Source organism: Grampus griseus, assembly GCF_964374135.1.
Source record: "Grampus griseus genome assembly, chromosome: X".
NCBI lineage: Eukaryota > Metazoa > Chordata > Mammalia > Artiodactyla > Delphinidae > Grampus > Grampus griseus.
The window spans coordinates 18,642,455-18,653,920 of record NC_138999.1 but is presented as its reverse complement, the minus strand read 5'-3'; the positions used below and the strand labels follow the sequence as shown (position 1 = coordinate 18,653,920).

The 11,466-nt window shown below is 39.7% G+C and overlaps 1 protein-coding gene across 1 annotated transcript in view; it reads right to left on the bottom strand.

Annotated features, from left to right (window-relative positions):
- Positions 1–273: 273 nt before the first annotated feature.
- Positions 274–11,466, bottom strand: part of PHEX (phosphate regulating endopeptidase X-linked) — a gene marked incomplete at both ends in the record, with an annotated part of 198,507 nt that continues 187,314 nt past the window's right edge. Inside the window, 4 exons of the mRNA XM_082680665.1 lie at positions 274–376; positions 3,390–3,466; positions 7,523–7,627; positions 8,672–8,737. Coding sequence (XP_082536791.1) covers positions 274–376; positions 3,390–3,466; positions 7,523–7,627; positions 8,672–8,737 — 351 coding nt within the window. The remainder of the gene's footprint in view (positions 377–3,389; positions 3,467–7,522; positions 7,628–8,671; positions 8,738–11,466) is intronic.

Here is an 11,466-nt window from a genome sequence, read left to right as displayed (position 1 = left end):
CAACAGCAACAATTCAGCAGACAGCATTTTAACAAAAGCAGCCTAGGGACTTATTTTTGTTGGTTTGGTTTTCTATAGAAACATACTTGATTCGATTTTTTGCATTCCATTTTTTTAAGCCTTACAACTCTGAATAGATACTGTTTAGATCTAAGCAATACCCAAGTAATGAAGATGCATCAAAAATAAACCACCTCAGGGGAACACAGGCCTAAAGCAGTAGGTGATGAGCACTGCACAACTCTCTCAGGATGGCATAAACCAACAGTCCAGCTACCAGAGTCGGCAGGAGTCCGTGCCTCTGTTCATCGTGGAATTGGATGGACAGTTAAAAGCCTTCTGGAATTCTTCAAAGTTGCTAACTGCACCATTGACCCTGAAAAAGATATGTCAAAGTCCATGTCATTTAATTCTTACAAATCAACAGGTTCTGGATAAAACTGTATCATTATATTGCTTGATATGATGTTGTATTCATTTAATCTGTTTACAGGGAGATAACTGAAGCCCAAAATGGTTAAGTAAATTTCCAAAGAAATTAACAGAGCCGAGACTAGAACCAGACAAATGCTATTAATCTTCCAAATATCTTCAAATTTCTATAAACTGTAGGATCTACAATTCCTATAAATTGTATATAGGGTCGTACATTCCTATAAATTCACAAATTCCTACAAACTAGAAGATTTACCAATACTTAGCTTTTCTAACTATTTTTTAATTTAGCTTTTTAAGGAAGATATAACTGATAGAGAGTATACGCATTTAAAATGTAAAGCTCATTTAGTTCACATGAATACACCCATGTTACTACCACCCAGATCAAGACATGGGATATTTCCAGCACCTAGAAGGCTCCCTTGTGTGCCCTAACAGTAGCACCTCCAAGCATAACTACTAGTCTGACCATAGATTAGTTCTGCCTGTTTTTTAACTTCACATGAGTGGACCACATAGTATGCACTCTTTTGCCTCTGACTTCTTTCATTCAGTATTATGTCTGTCAAGATTCATCCATGTTGTTGCTATCTTTAAATTACCTTTTTTTAAAAAAACATTTTATTTATTTGGCTGCTCAGGGTCTTAGTTACAGCACACGGGATCTTCACTGTTGCGTGCAGGATCTTTAGTTGTGGCATGCGGGATCTTTAGTTGTCGCACGCGAACTCTTAGCTGCAGCATGTGGGATCTAGTTCCCTGACCAGGGATCAAACCCGGGCCCCCTGCATTGGGAGCACAGAGTCTTAGCCACTGGACCACCGGGGAAGTCCCTAAATTATCTTTAAAGAACTCTTTCAATCTACAAAAACACTTTTTATAAACTCCTATTATGTTTGAAGGCTCATATTTACCTAGAATTTGGTTTATGCAACCGTAAACTAATGAACGGTGTCTAGCTGTTATTGATGAGTAATGCTTTACTGGAGTTAGCTCCAAAATCTGGTGTTCTTGCAAGTTCCCTGACTGCAGTAAAGACTGCGGATTCCTACTCAGCACTTTGATTCTAACTGCCTTTTGGAAGTGGTATTTCCATTGTGTGATTTGTGCTGCACTCAAAATCTACAGTTACCGCAGAGATCACTAACAAGCCAGGAAAAAACCTCCCCCCTCATCTATTTCTTACTCGACTGCATGTTCAAAAGGCTGACTAGAGACAGCATTCTCGGCCACTGACTGTTTCTTCCCTAATGACTTTGTTCCCTATGGGCATTTGAATGAATATAATGGCCTGTATCCCCGAATCCCCATAACCTCTTGTGTTTTAGCTGGGATGTATGGGGAGGGATGCAGGTTTCATAGTATGATTCACCCTGGGAAAGTGTTAAGGATAGAATTTAGCTGACAGTCAGTAAGTATACTCTGCAAATTATCAGCTAAAATCCAACATTACAGGCAACTAGTTAGTAAAAGGAAATTAGTTTTTAAAAACTTATCTGTTGAGTAATTAATCCACTGTGTGGTTTCATCTGCACCATTTGTCAGTGGAATCAAATTTTAGTCCATTAGAGACTGTCAGCATTCTTGACAGTTTAGCCCAGCGGGGGAGAATTTCTAACACAATGATTAGATTTTTATGCTATTGGGTAATTTATAGTCAATTTCTGAAGCATTTCTAAGGCAAGGCTTTGGGAATAAGACTTTAAAACAGGAGAAATTTTAGATGACTTTCCTGCAATATGCTAATGGATTCGTTTAAACATTAAATATAAAGATATCCAGATGTAATATGTTCTAAGTAAAGAACAAATAAATACAAATTATTACGGTTTCTTGCATTTACTATTATAACTCTGTCCCCTACTATAGAAAATTTCCCTCAAACTATGCTAGAAACCTAGCATGGGTTAAGTAATATTAATCTTAATTTTATTTTTACTTAATATTTTATACATTCTGACAATTAAATAAGATTGTAATTCATAATTCTTTTCCCTTCATATATAAGCAATTGTTTCAAAATATGACTCAAACTAAAAGCCAAAATATAGAGCTTTTGCCTCCAGATATGAATTACAATAGCTAAATATCACTATATATCCTCCTTGGTGTTCAGAGCTATTCAGAAAGTGGGCACTTATTCATGTCTGTTGGTTGGCTGTATGAAAGAACAAGAGGCATTAAATAGGATATTCTACAACACAAATTAAACCAGAGCTCTAGGTGTTTTAAGCCACAGTGCATAAGATCTCATCCTTATCTAAGAAAAGAGACTTTTGGCCCATGTTTCTAAAAGGTAGGCAGTTGGATACATCAAACATGCCAGTTTACCGAGCACCTGTGGTGTGCTCAGGGCACCCATGGATTGCTGCCTTTCAAAAATTGGAAGATAATAAATGGGAATTAATACTAAAGCTATGATTTGGATTCTAAATTACCTTTGGAGTCTTGTACAATCTCATAGATCTCTTGATACTAGAGGTGTGTACAAAAGCCTACTACTGAAATTTAGGTGAGAGAATGCTAACTAAACCAGCTTCCTACTAATTAAAGAAAAGATGCTTAGTTTCTGTTTGGTCAGATTTTTTTGGGGGGGCCGGGAAATGGAGCTATCACTGTTCACAATGCAGGCTTTGGTCAGATCACCTATTTTAGACCCCTGGGATGGCTGGGTAGGGGAGGAGATGGAGATGCGCAGTTAAAACCTAGTGTCACAAGGGCTTCCCTGGTGGTGCAGTGGTTGAGAGTCCGCCTGCCGATGCAGGGGACACGGGTTCGTGCCCCGGTCCGGGAAGATCCCACATGCCGCGGAGCGGCTGGGCCTGTGAGCCAAGGCCACTGAGCCTGTGCATCCAGAGCCTGTGCTCCGCAATGGGAGAGGCCACAACAATGAGAGGCCCATGTACCGCAAAAAAAAAAAAAAAACTAGTGTCACCCATGTGCCTATTTACCTAAACTGAGGGGGGCTGTGAGCACCAACTTGGATTTGTTCTCGGGCAGCTTCTGGTCTGTAGGAATTGCACCTCACCTAGAAGAGAAAACATCCCGATAATTATGTTTCAATTACACATTTTCTACTGCCTTAACTGCTCCAAATTATACTGAAGAGTAATTTTAGACTCAACGGATGACAAGCAGTTTTAGTAGATCAGATAACACCTTCATCAGTAGTAACATCTATTATTCCAATTCCCAGAGTAGAAAGTTTTATCATTGTGAATACTTCCAGAATTTGAGTAAATTAAGAGAGGTTTCCAAACAAATGCTTTAAATCAAGAGAACAGCATATGTGTCCAGGAATCAACCAATGTGTTCATTCAGCTAACATGCTTGGAATAGCCCTTATCAAATTTAACCACATTCGTTTGAATCAATAAAGTGAATCAATCATCCATTATTGAATATGGTCATGAGAAGTAGGTATTTTGCACCCTGGGTGCTTTGTTTGCTTCATCCTAGTTCAGGCCTTGGATAGAAGGACACTGCTCCATCTCCTTTGAAGTTAGGCATGGCTATATGACTTGCTCTGACCAATGAAATGTGAGCAGAAGTGATATATGTCACTTCCTGGCAGAAGCTTTAAAAATCTGGCAGAAGTTTTAAGAGTATTAAGAACAATTTAAGATGCTACAATTAAGGGCCAGTGCACATTTCCTCGTATTTCTTCCCTACTCCTATGGTGACCACGGAAGCACATGTGGAGATAAAGACTCCAAAACCCAGGTCCTTGAGTAGTAACTACGAGCAGAGCCCCAGTGCTGACCCATGCTGGACATGGAACATGGACAAGAAAAAAACCTTTCCTTGCACTGTCTGTTCATGTACCCTCACCTACTTAATCCTGATTTGAACTGTGTCTTGAAATATGATATAGCTTGACGTATGAATAGGACTAGGAAACATGAATATGATGGGGGGAATTCCAGGTGGAGGAGAAAATGGAAACAAAGACATATCTGAGAGAAGAAAAAGCAAGACAGTCAGCTTGGCTGGACTGTGTGGTGCATAGTGGGCAGCAATGGGAGACCAGGGGAGGGTGAGGATAGGGCCAGATTTCTGAAGTCCTGAGCAAGAGGCTACAGTGTTTAGACTATATTTAAACATTGGTTTTGAGCACAAAGGTGATAAAAAATATATATTTTTAAAAGATTTATCTGGCAGGGGTATTTTAAAAGATTTATCTGGCAGTAGTTTGAAGATTATTTATGGGCCCCAGGAAGGCTCCCAATGAATGTCTACTAAATAAGTAGCAATGAGAAGAGAGAGAAGAAGGATAAGAAGAATATCTGAGGAAAAACTGACGGGTCACAGAAACTACAGGGATACAGGAAGCAGCAAAGGTGATACAATGCTATTGCTTTATTGCTTTTGATGAAGATAAACCAACCGTCACTGTGGTTCTGAATTTGACTTTGAAGATGTTTTTGTAATGGGAGTACTTAACTTCCTCAGAAGCTAGCTAAGGTGAAGTTGTTTCTCACAATTTTACCTCACTTTTTTGTATGTTATTTCCTCTTACATTCTTACATTATTATGTAGTATTGTCTTTGCTTCATATATCATTTATGAGATTTCTAAAAACACATTTTTGTTCTTACTGTTTTCCTAGTATCTTCCCAGGAGAGAAAATAATTTTACTCCTTATAAGCAGACTTATTTCAATGTATAGAAGGTTGAAAATCTCCTCAATCCGCTAGTAGGAAAAGCTCCAAGATAAATTTCTCATTAGTAATATAAAATATCTTGTCATTTTTTTCTTAATCTCTTTAAAGTAAGTCATATATAGTTTGAAATTTTATTTGGAGACATTTCAAAACTATGACTGTAACGTTGATATCAGTTAATTTACTTCATCTACTAAGATGGACCTTAAGTTAGAAAGTAAGAACCTAAATAAGAACTGACAGACCTTGTACTTTGTCCTCTAGAGTAGAGGACAGCAAACATTTTCTGTAAAGGACAGATAATAAATATTTTAGGCTTTGCAGATCGTAAGTCTCTGTTTTAACTACTCAACTCTGCCACTGTAGCACAAAAACAGCCATAGACAATGTGTAAAGTATAGAGCATGGCTGTTTTCCAATAAAACATTATTTACAAAAATAGACAGCAGGCAACATATGGCTCACGGGTTCTAGTTTGCGAATCCCTGCTCTAGAAAGTTCTAACTATATCTGTGTTCTTATTTTAGATATCTGGCCCAGTACTGACCCAAAAGAAAGTCTCCTTAATTGAACTGTGTTAATCTCAGTGTTTTCAAGCAATTTAGCTAAAAATGTCAAGTGTCTTCAATATACCCAGCCTCTTTGCTGGATGCTATGGAGATAAATAAGAAGTGTATGAAGATGTACGAGCTATGAAGATAAAAGTAAAAGTCTTTTACATTTTGATAACAATTAAGTATTCAACTGCATGGTAATGAAGATAAATGCAAAGGAGTTGGAGATTTCTTTTTAACGAGAACTGGAGTCCTTGGGGAAGTTTGTGGAAGATGCGGAGGAGGTGGAACTTGACATGGATCCTGAAGGTAAAGATGGAACTGAATAATCTGAGGGGGAGGAGTACAAAGGGGGTCGTCACTTTGTAGAAGGAAAATCAAAAGCAAAACCACAAACACAATAATGAACAGAACATTGTGCGGTGGAAGTGAGGACACCTGCCGGCTAAGTGTGAGTCTGGTGGAGCTATGGGAATTTAGAGTTGGTTGGGTAGAGTTGGATAAGACTGAGGAGAACTTTGAAAGGTGTTCGGTCTCAATGTGGTGGGCACTTGGGAGCCACTGCAGTTCTTTCGGCAGGTCAGTAATGAAATAAAATGCTATTTCAGTGGCATGTAAGACAGACAGTGGTAGAAAGACGCCGAGGTCAGGAAAACATGCCATAAGGCTGTTGGGATAATCCAGAGTAGACGAGATCGAGGCTGACAGTCTATAGATGACGAAATAGGGTAATGGGGAGAAAGGGAGGCTGAATCTGAAGAGCAGTTAAAAGGATGAAACATCAGTTTTTGGGACACATGTCATAAAAATGAGGACAGGTAAATCAAATAAGACCTAAGAATCCAGGTTTCTTAACCAGGAAGACCCAAAGACTGAGGGTGAGGGTGTGTTGATAGAAGTGAGAAAACTAAAAAGGAAAGTCACTTTGTTGTTGACTCCACTTTTGCTGATGTCAGGTTGATAAATGATCATTTATTTAGTGTTGTCATGTCAGCTTTAAGAAATAAAGACCCCAGACAGATGAGAATTCTTTAGCCAGAGTCAACCGAAGAAGACGTGGAAATGAATGAGCTTACTGAGGAGTGAACGAAAAGAGGAACAGAAAGCTGTACTGATGAAAACTTTTGCCCAGTTTTGAGCATACAGATACAGATTTGCCCACTGTGAGGCCATGCATCAGAACCGTCATCAACCCACCCCAGACTTGTTTGAAAATGAGGCTACATATTGTGACATAAACCAGTGCAATAACCGAATAACAAAGAACAACTGGCACTTGGCTCACTGGCCAGATACTCGAACTCAGAATTGTACCTTATTTAGGGCACATCTTTCAATTTCTGCTCAGAGAGCCCATTAAACTCACAAAAGGGTGACATGACTCTCCTTGCCTTTGTTGTTGTTGTTTTCAGCTCTAGTTGTCTTCACATGTTCATTTGGCAGTTGGGAACATAGCCTTGAGGGTCCCCCACAGGTTGAGAGTGGTGGGGTATAGTCAGCAAATGAGGTGAAGGAGGAGAAATGCAGGAAACCACAGGGCCAAGAAAGCCAAAGAACAAGTCACTAGAAATGGTTACAAATAGTATCAAATACATTAAGAAGTCAGGATATACTAAAAATCAAGTGAGTTACCACAAGGCTGGTAACCCACTTGATGAAAAATACCAATAAACCTTGATTCAGTCAGTTAATTAATTATGTCCCATAGAACATAAAGGTGATATTTGTCCAGAAGATAAGCAGCAAGATAAGACTGCAGCTGAAATCAAAGTTATGCCATTAAACTTTGGTGCCAAACCTTTGATCTAGGGAGCAAACCAAAGCCCCGCATCTCATCTTTGATGCCCCTTCCTTGGTCTTACTCACTTGAGCATAACTCAGGAAGAAAAGCTGGCTGTTGGTGAATTCAATGCCGGGTAGGAGAGGCTCCTCAACCCCCTGCCTCTTGTCATTTATCCATTTCCTGTAAGCCTGGGGAGAGAAGTAGAAGAGATGATCTGCTGCAATAATGGCTTTTCTCTTTTCTCAGCCAGTGCAGAGATATTAAATATATCCTCCACCATGTGCAAAATGTAGCCTATCAAGTTTTCCTTTAAGAAAACAAACACCTGGAAATGCAAGTCAACGTTGTATTGCTTAACAGTGAAGCAGGTTCACCTGCAAAAAGACCTTTCACTCAATAGATACCAAAGCAGCTGGGCCAAAGTGGGCACATGTTAAATAATGCCCCCTTCCCCCAAAAAGCTTTTCTTTGTATTCCTACCAGGGAACAAACAAATCTAACACAATGGCAAGCCATATGGAAATAAATTTGGGGGCCAATCTATGGGCAATTTTTTTAAATTTTGCCAGGTAAGAGGGAAAACTATAATCTTCAATCATCATCATTTTATAAAATAAAGTATATTTTCACTAGAATAGAGGAAAGATATAACCTCAGAATAACAGCTTGGTCTTTACACTGAATGCATTTAGCTTTATGAATGTCTTTCTACATCACCCTCTTATCTTGCTGCTTATGTGTCTTGTTTAACCATGGACCAGTGGATGATGAAAACATTATTATGGACTCTTACCTGGCCCACTATATGAGAACCCCTAGCCTCTGACCGTAATTTAGAAGTTTGGTATTTTAAGAGAAAATTATAAGGAGGGCTACAGAGACTGTACTCAAGAAAACGCCTATGAACCTAGCCCTGAGATTTCTGTAGCATGTTTTAATATTACACTGAATGTACCTTCTGAAAACTATCCTTTAAATACATGATTCTTAATAACAAATATTACTTTTAGGGTGACTTTACTCCCCAAAAAGGAAAAAGAAAGAAATGCAGCCCTATTCATATAATAGAATGTAATAGAGTCAATGGGGAAATATAATTCAATTTACAGAAATTCACAGAATTTACAGAACTCTAACTCCTCAAGAAAATGTCTGTGGTGTAAATTGAGGTGCACCCGTATGGTATTTTATAGTTTAATTTTTAAAATCACAGCAAATGTTGCAGTGCGTACCCTAAAAGCTTGTCGCAGACCTCCATTATCGGCAATATTTTCTCCCAGGGTCCTCTTCCCCTTTACCTAACAAAAAGAAAAAAAGAGTGTTTGACAGCCAACTGTCATTCAGCAAGAGGCATAAATATGATAGCAAGAGAAAGTGCCATATTTTAAAGAGAAAATTGCATTCAATAAATCAGAGGTAGCCACAACACATTGTGAGATGGCACGCTGACCCCGGCAAGGCGCTCCTGAACGTAACTTCTGTTTTATCACCCACCTCCCTATTCTCACCAATTTAGCCAGCTCCAATAAAATGTTAACATATGCTGAGTGACTCTGGTTACGTGGGGAAAAAATAGCAACGTACAGATTACTTTCTCTGATTAACTCACCTAATTTGAGTATTCTTTTCAGTGTGCTTTATGTTTCCAAATATCTACCATCCACACAGGAGCAAGGCTTTAAGACCAACCATTACCATTTTACCTTCAGCAAATTCCATGAAAAATTAAAAAGAGGATAGTTCTCATGGGGAACAAAAATCCAATAGAAGTAGTGCAGACCACAAGGCCAAGGTTTGCAATATGTATGACAACCGGCCAAGCACAGTGAAGAAATTCTACCAAACATTTGAAGATTGTTTCTAAAACCCTTAAATAGGCTAGGACAAAAAAATATTCTAAACCAAGATGGCCCACAAGCCAAAATCCAACCTCCTGCGTGTTTTTCTACAGGCTGCAAGGTGAGCCTGGATTTAACATTTTTCAACAATTGGGGAGCAAATAGAAAGAAGGATAACATCTTGTTGCATGTGAAAATTATACAAAGTTCAAATTTCAGTGTCCATAATTCAAGTTTTATTGGAACACAGGCACATTCATTCAAATACGTATTGTCTGTGGCTGTTTCCTTCCTACAGTGGCAGAGTTGAGTAGGTGCAACAGAGACCTTACAACTCACAAAGCCTAAATTATTTACTACCTGGCCGTTTACAGAAAAAGTTTGCCAATCCCTGCATCAGAGACAAAATAATGCCCTATAATAATAAAGATGTCTATGTCATAAAAAAATTACTGTGAAAATATTACTTTATGTGGCAAAAGTGACATTTAAAATATGATTAAGGATCCTGAGCTGGAGACATTAGCCTACATTATCCAGTTGAGTTCAATGTAATTACAAGGGTCTGTACAAATAGAGGAAAAGGAAGTTAGGAGAGTGAGTGTGTCCGAGGGATGCAACGTGAGGAGACTTGACCAGTCACTGCTGGCCTTGAAGAAGAAAGGGGCCAGGAGTCAAAGAATGTGGGCAGCCTCTAAAAGCTAGAAAAGGCAAGGAAAGAGATTCTCTCCTACAGCAGCTAGAAAGGAAAGCAGCCCTGGTGACATCTTGACGTTAGCTCACTGAGACCTCAGTCAGAAATACAGAACTGTAAAATAATAAATTTGTGTTGTTCCAAGTCACTAAGTTTGTGGTGATTTGTTATAGCAGCAACAGGAAACTAATACACATTATTCTAAACTTTCAAGCCACAGATGCTACCAACTCTTTATTAAGCTAGCCCAATCCCCCAGGTATCAAACAATACCAATGAATAAAAACTAATCTTCAGAAAACATTAATCTCTGTAATCACCCAGGATCCTCCTAGCTTCAGTCCCCAAAAGTTAACACTCCTGCTTTACATACCTTCTTTCTTTTATTACACTCCTACGAGGTAAGTGCTATTATCACCATCCTTGCTTAACAAATGAGGAATCTAAAGCTGAGAGTGTGTCGCAGATGTCATTGGTGCTACACCAAATCCCCTTTTCTACCAGGACTGTGAACCCAGTCCTGTAACTGCTAGTGGCTCAGGAAGATTAAGCTTAGCTTAGGGGAATCCCCTCACCTTGAGCTTGCTGGGAGGTGATATCCCCACCTCTCAGTAACTGACTGATGTACAGTTAGAATAGCCCAGCCCCTTATCCTAGGCTGAACAATTCCTGTGATGCAATTCATGCTCCAGAATCCTCTATGGGATCAAACTGAGGCTAAACTTCTGAAACCAACAGGTCTTCCTTGCCACCTTACAGGTTTCTCCTGAAACTACTTCTGCAACGAACCTTTTTATCTAAGAAACCCCTATCTTGGGCTCTGCTTCTAATGGACCTGACCTAAGAGTGATTAACTGAACTGCCCATATTTCACAAGGATTCGAACCCAAGCAGTCTCTGTCCAGAGCCTTTGCTCCATAATGTTACCTTCTCAAGTCTTAACTCCTCTTGACTCTAGTGCTTCTGTTTATAAACACTCATGCTCAAATTTAATCTCCTTCCTTGTTCCCCTAAGCTTTTCTTTTAGAGGTTTGAGGACTAGCTTCACCCCTCAGGCCGCTCCCACTCTGGACCGCCTCAGTAGACCATATGGCCCTAGATTTTTTTTTCAGTATTTTTTCTTTTTCATCATTTTTTTTTTTTCGGTACACAGGCCTCTCACTGCCGTGGCCTCTCCCACCACGGAGCACAGGCTCCGGACGCGCAGGCCCAGCAGCCATGGCCCACGGGCCCAGCCGCTCCGCAGCACGCGGGATCCCCCCAGACCGGGGCACAAACGCGTGCCCCCTGCATCGGCAGGTGGACCCCCAACCACTGCGCCACCAGGGAAGCCCTCATCAGTATTTTTTTTAAAGTTGAGAATTATGTTTTTGTTTTTTTAATTTATTTTATCTTTGGCTGCGTTGGGTCTTTGTAGCTGCATGCAGGCTTTTCTCTGGTTGCAGCGAGCGGGGCTACTCTTCGTTGTAGTGCACGGGCTTCTCATTGTGGTGGC